This window comes from Dipodomys ordii, unplaced genomic scaffold, assembly GCF_000151885.1.
Source record: "Dipodomys ordii isolate 6190 unplaced genomic scaffold, Dord_2.0 Scaffold113, whole genome shotgun sequence".
NCBI classification, from domain to species: Eukaryota; Metazoa; Chordata; class Mammalia; order Rodentia; family Heteromyidae; genus Dipodomys; species Dipodomys ordii.
This window is the reverse complement of record NW_012267329.1, coordinates 5,289,051-5,310,364: the sequence shown is the minus strand read 5'-3', so window position 1 is coordinate 5,310,364 and position 21,314 is coordinate 5,289,051. Positions and strand designations below refer to the sequence as shown.

The window sequence follows — 21,314 nt, the reverse complement described above, 5'->3', positions numbered from 1 at the left end:
TGAACAAGGTTACATTCCCACCAACAATGAAGTAAGGTTCCTTTCTGTCCACATCCCCTCCACCATCTGTTGTTATAGTTTTCCAAGCCATTTCCTAAAAAAAAAAAACTGTGTTAATCTTGTGACAAAATGATTTAACTGTGGGTGTTTATCCTAATGGGGCCATATTCTGTGATCATGACGTATACATGGTACATGACATGGTACAAAAATGGCTTCCTAAGGATCTGTAGCCTGGGCCTTGTTCAAAGTAGCTTGACTAGGAACTCTGACTGTGTTATCAAGGAGACTCTAGTGCCTACCTCACATGAATGGATTGTAGGGAATGAACCTACTCACACTGTTTAAGATAGATCCTCTTTTGTGAGGTTTCATTGCATGTAGAGCCTCAGGTTCCCTGATAACCAGAGCATGCTGTCTTCCTGCTTCTCAGTGATGCCAATGCCCCCTTTGCCCAGTGGAGCACCGAGCGTGTTTGTGCATGGCTGGAGGATTTTGGTCTGGCTCAGTACGTGATCTTTGCCAGGCAGTGGGTGACGTCTGGCCACACACTGCTGACAGCTACACCTCAGGACATGGAAAAGGTAAGGACTGAGCCTGGGGCAGAGAAGATCCTATTTCTCTCCAGACCAATGCATGGAGACTAGTATGGGGGGGAGATGACACTCCTCCCCCATGCCCTGTCTACCACACACACAGGGAATACAGATCCCAGCTTCATTTGCGAGGTGACATCCCAAGACACCAGTCTGCTACCCTCTCATTGCGTCCTCACCCTGACACAATATCCTCTGAGGACCAAATTGCCTGCCAGAATTTCACATCTGGTCCCTGTCTTATAATTTTAGGAGCTAGGAATTAAGCACCCGCTCCACAGGAAGAAGCTTGTTTTAGCAGTAAAAGCCATCAACACCAAGCAGGAGGAGAAGTCTGCACTGCTGGACCACATTTGGGTGACACGTAAGTACAGCCATGATAGGAATTAAGTGTGTTTCTAGCCATTCCTAAGGGTAGAGAAGATTTCCCTGTTGATATAAGCCTCAACAACAGCTGTCTACTTGTGAAAGGCAGATGGATTACTGAACCTTTGGGAGAATGAAACTTGAGCCTCAAAATGATCATTTCTTCTTGCTTGCTACTTATCTTGGCATCCATGTTCTTCTGTTTCATAACACATCTGTTTTTATGTATTTGTAGGGTGGCTTGATGATATTGGCTTGCCCCAATACAAAGACCAGTTTCATGAATCCAGGGTTGATGGACGAATGCTGCAATACCTAACTGTGGTGAGGAATTTCCTTCTGAAGATTTTGGTGGTTCCTGTTGAGCACTCAGCTCAGATATGCCGGTGGGGCTGTTTCCAACTTAATTCTACCTCCTAGCTCATATTCTTGTGGCCTTGTGTTGCATTAAAAGTCCCAAGTAGCAGAGTACAAACTCTGGTGCTAAGAGAAGCTGTTACTGTGTCTGTGTGCACCTTCCAGAAATGTGGAAGTGGTCTGGGAAGGACATGTAGGATCTTAACTCTGATTAATTAACCAAAATGTGTCTCTTCCAGAATGATCTACTCTTCTTAAAGGTCACCAGCCAATTACATCATCTCAGCATCAAATGTGCCATTCATGTGCTTCATGTCAATAAGTTCAACCCCCACTGCCTGCATCGGCGGCCTGCTGATGAGGTGAGGGCAGGAGAGTAGCCGGTAGCCATGAGCCAGAACACCTGAAATATTAGATGTAGCACACACACACACACACACACACATACACACACACAGATATACACATAGACACATACACACACACACACACACATACACACACACAGATATACACATAGACACATACACACACACACACATACACACACAGATATACACATAGACACATACACACACACACACACACACACACACACACACAAGAATGGTTGCATCTCAGGTGATGGTACTTGGGATTCTGGTACCCAGAATACCCTTGTTGCCTGAATTTTGTGTCTTCTGGTAGTTGCTAACCTGCATCTCCCATTCTCCCTTAGGAGGATAAATGCTGTGGGCTAGAGGGCAGTGACAACAAGTCTTTCAAAGTCATTGTAATGACTAATGAAGATGGGGAGATGGCATAAAACAGAGAGAAAGGGAGAGAGAGACAAGATAGAAATATGTATATCAAAGTAGGCAGAGGAGAGAAGATCCAAGAGAGGAGAGATGGAGCCCATAAGGCATCAGACATGTTGGCATAGCCAGTTATTACTCAACATCCAGGCCCACATACAGAGTATCTATGAGCAGATCTTGCTAGAGAATAAAAAGTATAAGTAAACACAGCAATCCAGATGCTGGGAAACACCCAGTGATGATCTCTAAACCTTGAGTTCTTGGTGAGTCCTGAGTGACCAGCTGTCAGCTCCATCCTACTTCCACTGTTCCAGCCAATTACGTCATGTCTAAATCTGCCTCCTGGGATTAAAAACTCCTACTCTGTCTTCCAGCTTCCATTTTCTTGCTGGTCAACAAATATTTTTTGTGTGCCTTTTGTATGTCAGGCACAGGTTAAACATTTTGAAGGTGATGATACCATGTAAAAGCACTTAGGCACTAGGCTGGGAAGGTGGCTCAGTGGTAGAGTGTTTGCCTTGCATGCATGAGGTCCTGGGTTTGATTCCTCAGCACCACATAAGCAGGGGGAAAAAAGCCAGAAGTGGTGCTGTGGCTCAAGTGGTAGAGCTCTAGCTTTGAGCTGAAGAGCTGAGGGACAGTGCCCAGGTCCAGAGTTCAGGCCCCACGACTGGACCCAAAAAAAAGCACTTAGGCACATGTGTTTTTAACGTTTGCTCCCCTAAAATGTCTGGTCATATTAGAGAGATCTTCTGTCTGCAAAACGTTCCGGTTATTACTGATCATTTAAAATTCTGCTGCATCACTGAAGGCAAAACAATATGCCTTCATTTGTTCGTCCCAAAAGCAACTAGAAAATTAGGATGTAACCAGAGAGTGGGCTCAAATACCTCAGTTTAGGAGGTGCTATAAGATTCAGTGAGCGCTCTATTTCTTGGAACTTGGCAGGCTCTTGGCAGGTGTTCTGGCTGGCTAGGGTCACTAGGGTTGAGGGAGGCATCTGGGGCAGGATTACTCACCGTGGATAACTCATGACCACTTTGGGGCAGGCTAAGCCTAAAGTCTTCATTCTTCTTCCTTCTGTCACAGAGTAACCTTTCTCCTTCAGAAGTGGTGCAGTGGTCCAACCACAGGGTGATGGAGTGGTTGCGATCAGTGGACCTGGCAGAGTATGCACCCAACCTTCGAGGGAGTGGTGTCCATGGAGGTCTCATTGTGAGTGGCTCTCTGGGTTGGCCCACCTGCCTTGATACTGGGTATTTCAAGACTAACTTCCTCTAGGACCACAATACACAGTAGTGAAGAGCTAGATACAATAACTTTAATCTGAACTCCTTGCCTAACTCAAAGTCTCAAAGAAAGTATCTTGGTAATTGATGGTGGGGGATTTGTATATGATGGAAACAAGATGGCTTCTGGAAAGCCTTCCTCAGCCTCAGTCCCAGAGGACTCCAGGTCAGTGAGTTACAGGAGACAGGACGCACCCCGAACAAGGCGGCTCCATCTGTTCCCAGAGGAATCCAACGGCCAGGGAGTGAAGAGGAAGGCATCCAATGAAGCTTCCTGATTCTATGATATGATCCTTATCGCCACTCAGCTCTGTCAAGTGACAAAGCCAGAAGGGAAATGTGGAGGTGATGGCTTGGGTGTCATCCAGAGGAGACTGGCAGTCAGCCTTATCAAGGAAGTCCTTGTTTTCTGCCAGTCTGTGAAAATGCAGCAATCAGTCAGCAAACATGCTAGTTAGTGTCTCCTCTGAGTTGAATCTTGTACTGACAGAGAGAAGGGACTGGGCCACAGCAAGTGGATGAGCTTCAGCCCTGCTCTGGCCTGGGAAGCAGTTTCTCACTGACGCCCTTCATGGGGCCATCTGTGCTTGCTGCTTGCTAGGTTTGTCTGTGGTTTCTTCTTAGATCCTGGAACCACGCTTCACTGGAGACACTCTGGCTATGCTTCTCAATATTCCACCTCAGAAGACACTGCTCAGGCGCCACCTAACCACCAAATTCAACGCCTTGATTGGTCCCGAGGCTGAACAGGAAAAGCGAGATAAAATGACCTCACCCTCTTACACACCACTGACTACTACAGCCAAAGTCCGGGTGAGTTGCCAGACCCTTTCTGATTGGCTGTGGGGGCCTGCCTTCTGGTGGTTGTGATGTACACAATGGCTGGCACATAGTTGGAGCCAAACCAGCTTTTGCTCTGGGAGGTTGGTACTGTGGTCTCTTGGTTGTTATTTGGTTTGGCCTCAGGAAGGAAGTAGAGCAGGTTTCTGTACACAGAAGCCACATGCAGAAAAAAAATCTCTTCCCTGTGGGAGAAGAGAGAACTTATCCTCTACCTAAAAGCTGCCTTCACCCATCTTGCAAAGTAGATGAGTTATATGTCTGGCATTCTTCATTTGGGCCCATCTATGTGATGCAGTTCCATGGATCATGGGCAAAAGCTATCACATCAGAAAGGGAGTCCTTCTACTCTTGGCTGGTTCTGCTTGTTTTGTTATGAGGTTGTCCAAATATCCGGGCTTCCCAAACCCTCCAAAGGTCAGCCTGAGCTATGCCATTCTTATACTGTGTCCTGGACCACAGATTGGACTGTCCCCAGCAAGTATGTTTGTGTCTAGCTTCAACTCCTGCTCAGACCTCCTTCCCCAGGGAGCAGGAAGGACAGCAGAAACAGTGCTGAGCCCAGCTCAGACAAGGAGGAAAGAGCACCAGGCCAGGGCTGCTCAGTGCCCAGCCCTGCAGGGTACTGGGTACATGCTGCTCAGAAGATACCTATGTGGTATCTTGTGTAACATAGCATGCCCTCCCTCGGGACTGGGCTGAGTGCTGACTGGAGTAGTCCACCAACTCCCCCAGCTCCTCTTGGGAAATACCTAAGTCATTCACGGGTCAGCAAGCGTGAGTTCTACATAATCTCAGAGAAGCAGCTCTTCTTGTTCAAGAATCCCTTGGATTTTCTTGAGCATGATCTATGGGAGTTTCCTGCAGTTTTCCTTATTTTTCCTCCTCTTAGTCCTGCTCTTTTTTTAATCAGTATTATGAAAGTGATGTACAGAGGTGTCACAGTTACATAAGTCAGTTAATGGGTACATTGGTTTTTTGACAGTGTCTCCCCTTCCTTCACTCTCTCCCAGTTTTTCCCTCCCATCCCCACCCACAGGTCATATAATTCATTTTCAACATAGTGTCTAGTGAGTACCACTGCTGCATTTGTTTACCCTTTGTCCCTCCATTTCTCCTCCCTGCGTATCTCCCAGACAGATAAACAGACAAAACAACACAAAGAGCAAAATCTTGCTTCCATTTCCTGGAGCTCATTTCAATAAATATTATATTATCAGAGGTACCTTTGTGTTCTTCCCCTAAGGGAATTCACACTGTGTGTGAATGTCTACAGTCCTTTATAGTCCATTACGTTCTGGTGTATTTTAGATCTCGCCTCTTCATGTGAACAGGCTTGCTCTTCAATATTGGCTTGGTGAGATTCTTCTCATAATTTTGTGTTTGCTGTGTTTTAGCCTAGGAAACTTGGATTTTCACACTTTGGAAACATGAGAAAAAAGAAGTTTGATGAGTCCACAGACTACATCTGCCCAATGGAGCCTAGTGATGCTGTCAGTGACAGTCACAGGCTCTACAGTGGCTACAGGAGCCTCAGCCCCCCGGACACCCCTGAACTGGATGGGCTGGACCAGGTGGGACAGAACAGCTGAGCCCCTTGTCACCTGCCTTCTCTGTGCACCTGAGAGCTCACAGTATAACACTGCGTGTGTCACCATATAACCGCACTTCATCTCCTCCCGCCACGTGCATGACTCGCAGAGAACATTCCAGAAATTGTGTACCCCCTACTCTCCCGGGCCAGCCTCTCTTCACACCCTGAGGTGGCCAGGATACGCAGTGACACCTCTTCAGAGGGGCCAGGTTTGGGGGACTTTTGCCAAAGGCAGACGCAGGAGGAAAGATTTTTACATTTTCAGCTGTTCTTAATATCATCTTCAGCTCTCCTGGAAACAAGAACACAGACGCAGGACGATCTCAGGAGGCACTGCTCTTAGTAGCCTCCCCTGGGTTCTAGCTGAGGGAAAGTTCAAGTGCCTTAGGCCTGTGGGCCACAGAGTCTTGGCTGAGATCAAAGGGACGAGCAACAGGGATTTCTGCCATGGTGACAGTGCAATTGGGTTATACCATATTACAGAGGTGGTCCTTCCTTCTTTCTGATAATAAAAAACAATATTTATGTAGAAAGCAAACAGCTCAGTATATCTGTTACTTGTTGGGGATGAGAGTTGGCCATGCCTGCACATAGAGTGCTATTAATTGCACAGTTTAAAAGCTTTTTTTTGGGGGGGGGGGTCCGGTCGTGGGGCCTGAACTCTGGACCTCTGAGCGCTGTCCCTCAGTTCTTCAGCTCAAGGCTAGTGCTCTGCCACTTGAGCCACAGCGCCACTTCCGGCTTTTTGTTCCCCTGCTTATGTGGTGCTGAGGAATCGAACCCAGGGCCTCATGCATGCAAGGCAAGTGCTCTACCACTGAGCCACCTTCCCAGCCCAGTTTGAGAGTGTTTTGCAAGGAGTGAATTCATTAGTCAGGTGTGCACTCAGTACACCTCAAGGGGGAAGGAGGGACCCCCCCACCCTTTATTTCTGTTTGTATCATTCCAAGGAGGTCTGTGGCCTCATTACCTCAGGCCCTACCTTCCTCTGTGAAGCAAAGAAGCAGCTGGGCTCTCATGTATAGTCTGGATGTAGTTCCCATCTATCAGCCAGGCACATCCCCAAATTGGTTTCCCTTTGGGCAGCACAAGCTCCAAGAGAAGAGGGGGAGGCAGGAGTTGGGCAGCCTGGCTGGCAAGAGTATTTTTCCATGTGTCTTGCCTGCTTCTCATTACTGTTGTTAGGGATCGTCTATGCGTGCTGGCAGAGCCTAAACAGATCTAGCCTCTTGATTTAGAGGCTGACTAGCTGATAATGGGACCTCCAGATGGGCTCTGTCTGGCTAGAGACTGAGGGAAACACACACTATGCCAATCTGAGCTCCTGCCCATGAGATTCCAGTTTGCCGCAGGCTGGTGTCTGGCTCCACCAGGTCCCTCGGGCCTCATCTGGAGAGGAGTAAGAGCAGCATCATAACCAGCTGACCACAAGGGAGGGCGACAACCCCATTATTATGCACTGAGTCCACCCCAAACGGAGGCGATAGTAAGATTTATTTCTTATATGATGGGCAACCTCAGACATGGCTTGTTCTCCAAAGCCATCGCCTCCCCTGAAGTCCAGCTGATGAGACTGTGCACACAAGCTTTTCATCTGGTAACACTGTCCTGTGGTCCTGGTGCCAGTGAATGACAGGTGTGAACACCTGGCCACCGCTGTTGCAGAGTGGATCAAACCAGGCTTTGCTCCTTGTTTCTTATCATGTTCTACTCAGCGAGTCTGCATGCGCCTGTTTTCACACGCTGCATGGGATGGTTTTGCCACTAATTTTCTGTGCAGCTTTGTGGACCTCGGTTTTCCCACCTTCCAAGTCCACAATGCCTCATTACCCTGAGGGAAGAAGGAGCAGGCCAGCAGAACCTGAGGAGGAGGGCAGGGAAGGGAGGCTCTTGAGCAGAAAGGCAACAGCTTCCTGAAGATGCTCTCCTGCACTGGGACTGTGGTGCCTAGGTTCCTGTTGGTGCCTGGAAATGGTAATTCCACTCAGCATCCTGGAGACCTTCATCTCCACTGCTGTCTGTCCCTGGAAATGGCTTGGAAACTGAACTTGTGCAGAGGCCCGCTTCTGCCAGGCCCTGCCTGTGCCCTGCGTCTCTGAACCCTGAGTGCTGATACCAATGGATGCTTGGGAGAGAGTGTGCATGCTCTGCAGGAGGCTGGACACCTTTCCTCAGGAGCAGAAGCAGCATGAGCTCCCCCACCTGTCACTCCTCAGAGGCTGGGCTACTCCATGTCACTTCTGCCAGGGAAGCATGGCCTAAAGTAGCTATGCCCATGTGGAACGGGGTTTGCATACTGTCCCTGCAAGTCGCATGCTGTAAACAGGTGTGCTGACCAGGCTGCTGCCCATTTTACAGATGGCACCTTCGGAAGGCACCGTGGCGCAGATAGGGCTCCTCTCCCAAGACATTCACCGCCTTACGGTAGGACCCTGCTCCTCTCCTCGCAGTAGGGCAAGTGTTGGGGAAGCCCATTGAACTTGGCATGGTGGTATTCAGGCCAGAGAGGGGCGGGGCATAAAGGAGGATGCTTAACCAGGAGTTAGAAACTGAGCCAGCCCTGAGGCAGACAGCAGCCCAAGAGTCTCTTCCATTGGCTGGACCTCTGGAATGCTCATAGGCCTGGAGTTGGATCCAACTAAGGCATGCTGTCTTGAGTCCTCTTCCTCGGAGCTGGTGAGAATTCTCAGTAGCTCTGGGTTACCTGTTTATGCATCCCAAAGCCCAGCCCTTACCTTACCTCTGCATCAACTCTCACTAGGTGACACATGTGACACACGTGTTCTCACCACTCCTCTAACACCCTTGCTATGACAGGAAGCTAGAGGATCTTGCCATGCCCAGGAGAACAAACTAGATCACGGGAAGAGGCAGCGTGGCCTTGGGGGAAGAGGAGCAGCTTTGGAGGGAGACAGGCCCAATTCCTATCCCAGTTTCACTTGTTGCTAGTTTTGAGACCTTAAGTGATCCTTGGTTTGTTGCCTATGAAGCAGGGAAAATAAATATCCCACTTGTGAGGCTCATCGGCACACTAGAAAGGCAGGAGGCCAGCCACAGAATGGATTTGTCTTTGAAGCTCCATTCGTCCCAGGGCCCCTCTGTCCCCACATGATCCGCCCCTGAGCCTGGTAGCCGTAATGTCAGTGCTGAGCCCCCTGGGATTGTGCTTTGCTTGATGATCTCCACTTGAGACATATTTAGAAGGCTAAGGGCAGGAGTAGCTCCTAGGATTCACTTTAATGAAACTGTTACTTTCGTTTGTTTTGCTTTTCTCGGCCCATATACTGCAACGGCTATACAACCTTGCCCTGTGATTTCTAGCAGGCCTCTGGTGGACTTGAAAGAGCAAGTTTATCTCTAAGATGAGCAGGGTATTTTTAGGTCTTTTTTTTCTTTCTTGTCATGCTGGGGGTCTAGCCCAGAGCCGTGCACATCCTGGGCAACTTCTCTACCACTGAGCTACACCCTCAGCCATTACCTTTCCCTTTACTGTATTCCGAACCAATGCCCAGTGTCTCTGGAATACTCATAAGGTACTGGTGTCAGACACAGCCGTACGTTACTCTCCTCTGCTTCCCATATCTTGACCGCAGGGCAGCCTTCAGCCACAACTCTTGTTAAACTGCCCCCTTTGGCTGTGTCCTTTCAGACTCTGCTGAGCCAGGACCAGCTGCTGAATGACTCTCGCCTGGCTTCCCCCAACTCTGATGACTGGAGATGACATTCTTCAAAGCTGAGAGCCCGGAGGGTCACGTGTGGGGCCCTGAGTCTTCCTCAATGAGGAGCTGGCACCCAGCCATCGACAGAGCCCAGATGGGGCTAGCAGGGCATCTGGGTGCGAACAAGAGCAAAGCAGAGCCATGGGACAGGTGTCTTGGAGGTGGACCTAGACACACCACAGTGTTTTGAACCAGACTTGCTCTTACTACAGCCTTTCTACCTTTTATACTTTTATACATAGACTATGGATCACTGTTGTGTATAGGGGAATGAGGTATCCATGCAGAGTAGTGAATGGCCCATGCTGTCCCTAGAAACTGACAGGGGAGGCAAAGGGAAAGAACTGTTAGTTCATAAAACCACTGCTGGGTATGGGGAGTTCTGATGAGCAGTCTAGGTTGGACAAGATTATACCCAGGAGCTCTGAGAGCTGCTTCACAGAAGCATGTGTTTCCATCCAAGGGAATCTGGCCAATGAGAGCATTTAGATTGAGAGCCAAGCAAGGATACTGGGGCCTCTCCCTGCTGTCCGAACTGTCCTCCATCCACCTGGATCAGCATTTGAGTAGGGGATAGCTAAGACACCCTACTTGACATGCAGCAGATACATCTCTGACTCCTTTCCTTAACATCCTCAAGTGCAATGTCCGATTACACAGTGCCCTTGGCACCACAAACTCATTCTCTCCTTTAGAAAGTCACCATTCGCCCAGACAAACCTGTTTCTTCTTGAGTGTCTCCCGTCTCACAGCCAGGCACCGCTGACCTACCCGTGCTCCAGCCACCCTTCTTCCCTGCAACTCCCTGGTTGCTCTAGTTCCAGCCTCATCTGTCTCCCCCTGATTCTTGCAGCTGGTCTATTTGGCCCTTCATCTTACCAGCTGGTCCCGTCCAGATATTTTCCACCCTACTCCCAGGGAGATGTTTCCAAAGCAACTCTTCTAATCTTGTCATCCTTGTGGGTACTCTGCTCAAAACTGTTCAGTCACCAAATTCTCAGTGTTCAGCATCCTGGGCCTTTTTGCATCCTTAAGTCTATTTCCTTCAGGCCTTGATCCAGACATCCTTTCCTTGTGAACTCCATTTATCTCCCATTCCCTTTCATGGGTCCAAATCCTGTATCTCAAGCCCAGCATAGACACCTCAGGTGTCTCAGGAAGCAGCCCCTCAATTCCATTCCAGTTGCAGGTCATTTCTGTCCCACATCACTGTGGTCTCTGCCCTAAATTGTGCTTCACAACCTGCAATGAAGTAACTCTTGTCCTACTATTTATCTGCCCTGCTGAAGATCTAGTGTGGGTGGTATACTGTACAATTATCAGTAAGCCCCTCTCCTGGGCCTCCAAGTGCTTTCCTTCTTGATCAGCCTCCTGCTCACCAACATCCTTTGTTGCTGCCCTCCTCACATCAGTAGCACCTCTCCTCTAGTTGTGACCACCAAAATGTCACTAGATCTTGGCAATAATGTTCCCAGTGGAGAACCACTAGGCTGAGAATGAAGTCAATATGGGAAGCCCAGGGATTGAAAATTTTGATGAGGTCAGTAGGAGTCCAAGAAAGAGAGACCCTGCAAGTCAGGACCCTGGCATACATCCTGGAGACAGTGTGGTAAGGGTGAAGATGAGAGGGAAGGCAGGGGAAGGTGTAAAGCGGGTGACAAGCATACCAACACGGTCAGATCTGTGCTTATGACCCAAGTCTGAGGGTAGTATCTTATCACAAAGTGCTCAGCTGTCTTTCCCTGGGTAAGGGATTTGCTGAGGATGTGCCAAACAGGTGAAGAAATGAAGGCCTTGAAACCATCCCTGGGTTTGACCACCGGTGGGCAACTCATAGATTGCTCCCTAGACCCACATTCCTCTCTTCCCTTCTCCTCTGCCCCTTTCTTCCCCTCCCCCTCCTCCTTGTACATGCTGAGTAAGGATCCAGTAGTACCAACTTTTAACACTGCTGCTATTATATCAGGTTTTGGTTAAAGCGGGTGGGGGTACGAGGTGAAACAACTTGGGATTAAACAGATCCAGGTTTAAAGCCAGCCCAGCTCCCTACTGGCTGAATGACCTGAGAATACTTGTTCTCTGAGTCCATTTGCTCATTTGTAACTCAGAAAACAAAATTCCCCACAGGAATTCTGGCTTGTTAGGAGTGTTTGGTGAGTTCTAGATGATGTGCTTCCCACTCGGGTAGCAGGACAGCAGTGTGCCATGCTGGCCTGGTCAGAAGGTGGTGACGGTGGTCCCTGATGGACAGGATTTAAAGCAGAGCTTCTGGAACCTGAGTGCAATGTCAGAAGTTCTGCATGTAACCAGCCCTACCCTGAGCCAGTGCCAGGACACAGCTAGTACTGAGGATGCTTAGAAAATGTGCTCTAGGCTTCCATCTGCTGGGAGGATTTCCCAGAGCCCACCTACCCTGTGGATTTACTGCTGTGTTTCAAAGGAAATGGGAAGAAAGATTGTACATGGAGGGTGCCTGAGTTGCTTGTAGATCTGACCATTAAAGCCAGTGCTCTAGACAGAGAGGTTCAAGAGACGTTCGAAGGAGTTGGTGTGACCCTTCGTGGATCCTGGAGAATTCTAACATTGGCCCCATTTCCAGATATGACCACACTCCCCCACCCCACCCCCCATGGACACAAAGAAGCAAACTCTCAAGCAGGGAAGAAGGCAGGGCCTCCAGCCTACCCAGCAGGTCCCCCACAGAGCCATGTTTCATGGACTAGTTACTGAGAACTTAGTTTATTTAGTTAAGGCGGAGGAACATACTACAGTGGAGCTCTTTTTGCTTCTAAGCTAGGAGCCTTAGGAATCACTAAGTCTCCAGCCCCTTAAGCCCTTCTTCCTAGGCTCACAGCCCAGAGAGGAGTACTGGTGGGTGTGTCTCAGGGTGCATGAGGAGACACTTTACAAAACATCCCTGTTTAATATGATGAAGCCAACTCATTTAGAAATAGGAGCCCAGCACACTTGCTATCAACGTGGAAGGTGTTAGTAGGTGAAGATCATGTCCTTGGTATAACCCAGGTGCTCCAGGTTGGGGTGAACAGCTGATTGGACCATCGGTGGGGGGCCACACACCAGGATAAAAGTGTACTTTGCAGGGGGAGGGAGGTGCTCCTTGATCATGTCGGCGGTAATGTAGCCTGAGCTGTACTTCCAGTCTGAAATGAAGCAGAGCAGGAAAGAGCTGAGGGGGTTCCACATTATATTCCAAGCCCTTGGGGCCAGGGACAAGATTGGGGATGAGACTACAGAGTATGAAAAGTCTCTGCACTGCTGCTCTCTGCAGAAAGCCCTAGAAGAGCGTTATGTGGGTCCTCTGCAGTATTTACCCCAGCTTCCAGATTCACAGTTGGGACTGAGAAATCCCTGCCTGATTGAGCTGGAAAACAGGTGAAGGGAGCTCATTGGGCTAGTGTGCACTGGTGTGCAGGTGTGGGGAAAGGGGGAGGGAGAGACAGGGTGTGGTAGTGTTTGCTTGTTGGGCAGCGCCCTCTGCTGGACAATAAGTCATATGCTGAGACAAACCGCTCTGCACAGTGAGGGAGATGGGCTCTGTGTAAGGTGCTGTGTGCCTGGTGTTTGCTGGGTGTTGAGGGAAGCCACAGCTGCTGGTGAGGGCTTAGCATGCGAGCACCACTGTGCAGATGACAAGGGTATAGGAAGACAGGAGCATAGGGGTTCAGGTTGAAGGGCAGCCAGACATTTCATGCAGATAGGGACATGGGACACCTGCCTACCGGTTATTTCAATCTTCTCCCATGTAAATTCTTGCATTTGTTATAGGGACCCAGAGCCCTAGGTCTACCCCTCAAGCACAAGCCTCAAGAGAAAGAAAAAGAAACAAAAATAAAACAGCCACTGGTTCTTGGTGGTGGGGGTGGGGTGGAGTGTGAGTCAAGGGTTGGCCCTGACCCACACTGAGCAAGAGCAAGAGGGACCATACCAACAGGAGGCCTGTCCAGGGTATACCACACGCTGAACTGGTCTAGATGAGTCCTGGCAATTTCATCAAGCTCCTTTCTCATCAAGATATCATCCTCTGTCTAGAAAAGAAGCAACGTTGCAAAGGCCACTCCAGGGCGACCTCGGTGTCCCCCAGACTGCACCCCTCCTACCCCAGCTACCACCCTAGCTTAAGGACTCCAGAGAAACAAAGATTCTGCTGCTTCTCCTGTAGGCCAAACCTCCTTTCTAATGGGAGGAGTGCACGACTCCTCTATCTATGGTAGGACGAGGGCCACACGGTCTGGGTGGCTCACATCAGTCCTTGCTCTACTTCTTGCATTCATATCAAACATCAGGCCAGGAGGCCCAACTAAATTCAGTGTAAGGAAGAACCTTCTGCAAGGAAGGAAGGACTGAAGGCTAGACGGCAGGGCTGTGCCTGTGACCTAAACAGGAAAAAGAGACAGTCTGTTGCCTCTGCTGGGGGAAAAAAAAAAAAGAGCTAGGCTGGGAAAAAAAAAAAAAAGAGCTAGGGTCACTTGTCACAGACGCCAAGAAAGTCCAGAAGACCTGGGTGATCCAACTCTTTATGACTGTTATCTTAGGAAGTGTTGCTTCTAGGGTTGCTTCAGAAAATAATCTAAAAGCAATCAACCCTAGACACCAGTTTGCCATTCTATACTTTATCATTCATAACTGAAATCTGAAAAGATGGTGTAGTAGATGGGGTAGTAAAATATAGTAGGATCTGACACTGACTGTGGAGGAAAACATAGAATTAGTGAGAAGAAAATGGCTGCACAGTCAGGCTTAGTGAAAACTATATTCTTACATGTACATGTTTGAAAACTATGCAGCATGTATAGAAAAGAAGACAAAAAGGTAAGTAAAAAATGTTTGTATTCTGTATCTCCCCAAATTTTCATGGAATCATCCTTGAGTTTTGTACTCAGCAAGAAAACCAAAAAAAAAAAACAAAAAACAAAATATAGCTTAAGGAAGCAAGGTCAACATGCCGCTTGGGTCTGGCTAGGAAAACCGATTTCAGGCACTTAGGGAAACAGGCCTGCCCTCAGCTTTGTCAGCTGCCAAGGGGCAGGTGGAGCTCATTAAGCTCTTTCACAGCTGCAGGTTCCCAAGCTGGGTCAGTGAGGGAGGAATGTAAGCAGAGCCCAGCTCAGCAAACCGTCCATCCTGCCCCCTCTGGGCCTGGGCTGGCTTGGAAGAACTAACCTGGTTGGCAAAGAGGAGGGATATCTTGGTCTTGTCATGGGGGTTCTTGGTGATGTGGCGAATGAGCTGCAGCATGGGTGTAATGCCTGGAACACAGTTAGGGGCAGGCCAGCTTTCTCCTGCCTCTTGTGCTAGAGCCTCTAGCCGGTGGTGGCTCAGCAGTTTTCTTTGGCCCTGTTTTTAAGTTTCTATTCCCTTCTGTCCCTAAACCTCAAAAGTAGAAAATAGTCCTCCATTTTCAGGTTCCTTTCCATGCTATAGTAAGTCAAAAGCTCTTTTTTCCTTTTCATATGGAAAGAATATTCTGAGCTCTCCAGTGTCCTCCTTGGTGAAACAGCATTCCTAGCAAGTAGACGGGATGATTTCACAAGTGCTGGGCACTCTATCTCTCCCTACAAGTTTGTGGTCAGACTTGGGGGGACACCACAGGGGAGCCTGCCCATCCTGGCCCCATACTAGAAAAGCTCCCCATAGCCCCCAGGTAGCCACTGTACTTGGTGAGGGAAGCAGGTCCCGGGGAGGGGGGGGTGGCAGGGAGGAGGGAAGTGGGGGCAGGCTCAGTATCTGTCCCTGGCCTTCAGGTCGCATTACCATTCATCCCCGTAACTGGAGAGGGATCTTTCCTTTCTTTCTGGGATTAAGTAACGTCAAAGTCAGAAGGGTCTTAGAGCTCACCTTCTAGGATAAGCCCCCAGAAACCCCTTACCTGAGCCCCCAGCAATCATCCCCAGGTGACGGAACGTTTTCTTTTCAGGCTTGCACGATGGATATGGTCTGATGCCAATGCTCCCTAGACACATTAAGGACACTTGTAACTTCTTCAGCTCGAGTCTGGAAATCTGCCAACCACTGCTAACTTTCCATGGGACTCCTAGGATGTGGGTTCACCCGAGGCTAAACTGTCAGTCCCAGTGGCTTCTGTGGCCAGCCCTGGAACTCTAGGGCACCATGTAGAAACACAGCCTAAGCTTCCTCAGAGAATGACTGGGCCTTCTCTTCTGAGGAGAGAGAGAGGCATGCTCAAGTTAATATGGAGCCTGTCTGAGTACTCTTGCCACAGCAGTGACCAATGAGTAAATGAGGGACCCTTAGTGAATGAAATGGTGTAGAAGCCCTCCACCATCCTCCATCCATATCAGCAGGAACCTTTTTGTGTGGGTGTGCCAGTCCCAGTGCTTGAATTCAATGCCTGGCCATTGCTCCTAAGCTTTTATGCTCAAGGCTAGCTTGAGTCACGACTCCATTTCTGGCTTCTTGATGATTAATTAGAAGTAACAGTCTCATGGACTTTCCTGCCTGGGCTAGCTTGGAATCATGATCCTCAGATCTCAGCCTCCTGCGTGAGTAGCTAGGATTACAGGCATGAGCCACCTGGCTAGCAGGCATCATTTTATTGGGTCTGTGCTGGAGTTAGTGATGAGGACACACTGAATTCAGCTTATGATCTTGTGGAGTGGGTTTGAATGAATGATAGAAGTGGTTAGAAATGACTTTGTGTGAATGAATGTATGAAGGGTTAGAAGACAAACTTGTGACTTGGGGATTAGGAATGTTCTAGAACAATGAAACCACTGCAGGAATCTTCTTTCTTCAGCTAGTGGCCCAGTGTGAAACCCCAAGTACCTGGCCCACGGTAGAACAAGGACCCAGTTGGCCCCCGAAAAAGGATGGTGTCCCCAATTTTCATGTTCTCCAAGTACTGAGTCATCTTCCCCCCTTCAGGATGCTGTGGGTGTGCGTTTTTGAAGTAGACCTGAAACACAGGGCAGTATGGTGTTCACACTCCCAGACTGACAGACTAAGCAACACATACAACTAGAAAATGAATTTGCAGTGGGAAGCCATGAAGAGAAAATTGTCTGCACTCATACTTGCTGCAGGCAAGATTAACTGGAGCTTTGCCCAGTTAATCCAGGGCCTGGGTCCCACCATAGAAAAAGCACTGTTGTCTACTCCATCACACTCAACAAACTAGGGAGCACCAGGCCACGGGGCATAGGAGACTTTACCTTTATAATTAAGTCCACAAAGCCCTGGTCATCATCGCTGGAGACAGGAGTGTAAGCCCTGACCACCATATCATCACCGATTTTGGCCAAGAGATGGACATAGTTACCTACAAAAAAAAGGTATCAACTGTTAATTCTGAGAATGACCAGCCTACTTAGAGCCCTGTAGGAATTCACAAAAGGATTGAAATTTAAAAGACTGACTGTGAATACAGCATGGTAGAATGTCACACGGGGGCAGAGGAAGAGAGGAAACCCAAATCTAGATGTGGATGTTAGCCCTGTCCCCGATCATCTGCAGACTATCCTTGAAGGGCACCTTAGCTCTCTGGGCATGTCTCTTCACCTACAAAATGGGTAGTGGAGCTGGGGCAGAGCTCAAGTGGCAAAGCACTTGCTTAGCAGGTGCAAGGTTTTGGGTTCAATCCCTAGCATCATAAAAGGAGGAGGATTTATAAAAAAAAAAAACGATATGCTTGCCAAGTTGTGATCATACCAAGTAATTATACAGTAAGAAAAGCTCATTGAAGATTGAGAGTATTAAAAACAAGGAAGGCTTTCACCATTTCTTCCTAGACTGGATGCATCATTGAGGTCTATGAACAAACCATAGCATCCCTACCTGTATCCTGGGTGTTAATATAATGAAGGCTTGAGCTCACAAATATTTCAAGGATTCAAGACCTGAACACCCCTGGTCCAAATAAAGCAATCACATTGTCTCTTCCTAACCCATGGCTCTGCTGAAAGCCAGCAATGAGATAGGTTTTTTAATTTTTAATTTTTGAGTACTAGAGACTGAACTCAGAGTGGCAAGAGCTCTACCACTTAAGCCATAGCCCAGCCTTTTTTGGTTTTCAGATAGAGTCACACTAACTTTGTTCTAGCCGGCCTCAACCTCTTGATCCTCCATCCTCTACCTCCCATACCTTCTGGGATAACAGACATACACCAGAACACCCAACTAGTGGTCAATGACAGAACCATGTCTTATGCCCCTCTGGAGTGTAATTTAATAGACCTGCTGGGCCAGAGAAGCACAGATCTATCGAATAAGGAACCGGGCCACTCATGACTCCTGTTGGCTCCATGATGGAAACTTCAGAAACTAAGGTAGATAGTGAGGAGGGAAGGGATTCCTACTTGCTGTTAAGAAGCCATGTGTGATGGCTCAAGACTATAATTGTAACTTCTAAATTAGAAGGAAGAGATGGGCAATCAAGATACAAAGCCAGCCTAAGCCTAAAAGTTCATGGGATTCTATCTTAAACAATGGCTAGGCAGGGTGGTACAGGCCTGTTGTCACCAGCAACACGAGGAAGCACAGTCTGGCCTGGGCATATGCTGAGACTCTACCTCAAAAATAAACAACCTCAAGAGGGATAACCAACCTCAACAGGGGCTAGAGATAGAAATCAAATGGGACAGTGCCTGCCTGATACCCTGAGTTCAATCCCTGCCTCTGCCAAAGGGGAGAGGCTAAGAGACAAAGTCAAGAGAAACCTCTACACCAGGTTTTGAGGGAGTAGCAACTTAGTATGCCAAGCACATTAAGTCATAGTCTATGGAAATTGAACTGGAAATGTTTAGGAGAAACAGAGTGCAGGGGGAAAAAGAAGCTGGTGAGGTACATGAAGGATTTTTTTTTCTAGTACTAGGGTTTTGAACTCTTGACCTTGTACTTGCTCAGCTTGTTTGAACTCAGGGCCTTGTAATTTCTCAGTTCATTTGTTCCACTGATGCTCTACCACTTGAACCATGCTTCCATGCAAAATCTGGGATTCTCCAGATCTTTGTGTCCTGAGTAGGGTAGGATTGCAGGTATAAGCCACCAGTACCCAGCCTGAAGGGCTGGCTCTTAGATTTGGAGAGGCCTGAGGGTCACACATACTATCTCAGTGGCCATGGTCTGGCTGGACACAGGAGGCACTCAGGAATACAGGCCTGAAGCATCAGCTTTCTGCTGAGAGATCGCCTGAACTGGGAATCTGAAAGGGCTCCTTGAGACACAGCCAACCTGAGCCTGGTCTGGCAGCATCCCCACCCCACAAAAAAAAAGAAAAAAAATCTGTCCAAAGTCCTCCAGCCTCATATCTCAAAAGCGTGTTGAGCTAGGGAGAATCAGCAAGCTCGGAATCTCCATATCAGACTCTCAGAAGTCACATTCATCCACTAACTGTGCCGAATCCAACAGGCTGAAAACAGATGGTCAAGGGAGTTTCTAGGAAATTCCTTTATTCTGTTCTTGTGCACTTCCTGCCCACAGGACCGGTGACAGGCCAGGCAGAGAGCTAGAAAGCAGCAGGACACAATGCTCCCCTGCATAAGGATGGAACTGCATAGCAGCAAGGAGGCTCAGGAGCCCAGCGGGGCTCCTGACAGTTTAGAACAAAGTTTCATCCGTGTGTATAAGACAAGTGGGCCATTAGGAGGTAGGAAAAAAAAAAGCAAAGTGGCTCTGGTTCCCTAGGCTTTCCACCCCAGAAGCTCACTCATCTGCCTAGAGGTGTTACTGACTGGAAATGGATTAACCTGGAACTCTAGGGTGACTAGAGTATGTCCACAATGGGGCTCCTCCTTGCATGGGTCTGAGGCCCATATGGTACTTGTCTCCTTCCTACCTCAAGTTACCTTCTGGGCTTTTCTCTTCATTGTAGAGAAACACTCCTTCTTCCTATCCCTGCAATGGGCACACTTGAGCAGACTGTGAATCTGTACATCTATCCAACATTTATCCTCACAATGACCCAACTAAAGGAAGTAGACAGGCCTGAGGATTTTCACTTCATCGACTCAAGATCTGAAAGGTTGAGGAACTCACCAACGTTTGCCTAGCAAGGAGCCTTAATGAGATGAGACCTTGAAATGTTGACTCGGCTCCTATTCGATGCTCTTTTCCCAAGGCCATCTCCCTATTTTCCAGATGGTTCAGGAAGAGTAATCAAAGCAACCCCTACATCCCAGGAGCCTGAAAAACCTGTGTTTCTGATAGGAGTAGTATCTAGCCCCCAAAGTCCCAACCCTGGAGAGGACATGAAAGCCTACTCACCAACAGGAAGCCCTAAGATATGGTAGGGCGATGGCAGGCCAAAGCGGAACCTCCGGGTGTTGTGACTGATTTGCTAGCAAAACAAAAGCAGAGGCAGCCTTCATTAGCTTCCTAGGAGGCTTGCTGGACAGCTGAGAGGCCTCGGAAGGGAGCCACCACTGTCTCCCCACCCCACCTTCCCCGCCAGCATCCCACTTCTTTAGTCCCTTCCACCTAACAAGGAGAGGGGTTGGGCTGAGCCACTACCTCCTTCTCAATCAAGGGTAGTGAGTACTTGGTATCACAGTCCTGTAAGGTGACAGGACCTTTCCTCCTGCAGTTCTTGTTCTTTAGTGCCAAAAGAAGCGCTGTGACCCCGATGACAGTGACGGCCAACAGCAGGGTCGGGTCCTAGTAGACAATGTGAGCACAGCCCCTCAGCTCCTGTCTGCCCTGGACAGGGCAGGGACCTCTCAGGCCCAGCACCTCCTCCCCCTGCCAATGCTAGGAGAAAAGTCAGCCAGGGATTCAAAGCAACTGGCAGAGGGAAAGGTATTCACACGGGAAGCCCAAGCCTTTGTGGACCAGAAGGTAAGGGGGTGCCCCCCCCACTACCAGGGCAGTCTGCTAAGGTCCATCCAGAGTGCTGAAGTTTCCTAGATGCCCACCGACTACCCATCTGCCTTCTTCCTGGCAACTGCCAAGGGTGCAGATGCTGAAAGTCCCGGGGTCCACCCCCCCAGGGGGAGGAGCGATGATATCACTACTAACCAGTAATCTGTAATGAAGATTCCCGCCCTCCTCCTCCCCCCCCCCCCCACACACCATGCCCTGGCTCCAGATCACAACTAGAGAGGGAGATGGCTGGGGTAGCTTCCCCAGGGGACAGTGGCTGAGAGCAGAAGAGGGGGTGAGGGGGACAGGGCTCACCTCTCCAGTCCCCTCACTCCCAACTTCCCGTCCAGCCAGGGCGGTGTAGGGGTGGAGCAGTTCCAGGTCCAGGCTGCCTGGGCACTCACCTGCCAGAGGCTGGACCATCCTCCCTGCCACCGCCCTCAATTCCACCACTGCACCTGGCCAGGCCGGCGGGGCTCCCGACCCCTCGGCGGGCGGCAGGCTGGCCGGCCCGAGTTGATTCAGGAAAGGTCCACGGCCCTCTTCTCCCCGTCCAGGAGGTCCACGCCTGCTCCCCACCGCCTAGGAACGCCCCGTCCCGCCAGTCCCACCCACCCAGGTCTTCACCATCAGGCCACGCCCCTCACAACCCAGACCACGCCCCTCCCCTCGAGGCCCCGCCCTTGGCCAACGCCGGCCAACGCCCCGCCCCCTTCCGGCTCTGGGGGGGGCGGGGTCGCCGGCGGACGTTTGCGCTCCCCGCTCCCCGCCCCGGGGATCCCCCGCGCCGGCGCCGCTCCCACGAAACCCACCCTGAGTGAGATGCCAAACATGTCTTCAAGCGGGGATCCCCGCCCTCACAGGCACCTCCGCCGGGCGGACGGCAGCGGGCCGAGGCCGGCAGCTGACACCGGCGGGCAGCG

The 21,314-nt window shown here is 49.5% G+C and overlaps 2 protein-coding genes across 6 annotated transcripts in view; one reads left to right on the top strand and one right to left on the bottom strand.

Moving 5' to 3' along the window:
- Ppfibp2 (PTPRF interacting protein, binding protein 2 (liprin beta 2)) overlaps positions 1 to 9,838 on the top strand; it is a 135,605-nt gene extending 125,767 nt beyond the window's left edge. For 3 of the 5 annotated variants that reach the window (XM_013028785.1, XM_013028788.1, XM_013028789.1), the window contains 7 exons: positions 434 to 584; positions 849 to 960; positions 1,198 to 1,286; positions 1,559 to 1,681; positions 3,206 to 3,331; positions 4,030 to 4,218; positions 5,643 to 6,377. In XM_013028785.1, the coding sequence (XP_012884239.1) occupies positions 434 to 584; positions 849 to 960; positions 1,198 to 1,286; positions 1,559 to 1,681; positions 3,206 to 3,331; positions 4,030 to 4,218; positions 5,643 to 5,837 (985 nt within the window). In that variant the 3' untranslated portion in view covers positions 5,838 to 6,377. Of the gene's footprint in view, positions 1 to 433; positions 585 to 848; positions 961 to 1,197; positions 1,287 to 1,558; positions 1,682 to 3,205; positions 3,332 to 4,029; positions 4,219 to 5,284; positions 5,327 to 5,642; positions 6,378 to 8,197; positions 8,264 to 9,488 lie in introns of those variants that run through there. The other 2 variants (XM_013028790.1, XM_013028786.1) reach the window with 2 other exon arrangements.
- Positions 9,839 to 12,296: 2,458 nt separating this feature from the next.
- On the bottom strand, positions 12,297 to 21,314 carry LOC105995062 (NADH-cytochrome b5 reductase 2). The gene is made up of 9 exons (XM_013028726.1): positions 21,204 to 21,314; positions 20,044 to 20,187; positions 19,798 to 19,870; positions 16,749 to 16,855; positions 16,363 to 16,492; positions 15,446 to 15,529; positions 14,740 to 14,825; positions 13,505 to 13,604; positions 12,297 to 12,719 (listed from the first exon to the last, which is right to left on the bottom strand). The coding sequence occupies exons 1-9, from the start codon at positions 21,222 to 21,224 to the stop codon at positions 12,547 to 12,549; spliced, it is 918 nt and encodes a 305-aa protein (XP_012884180.1). The 5' UTR covers positions 21,225 to 21,314; the 3' UTR covers positions 12,297 to 12,546.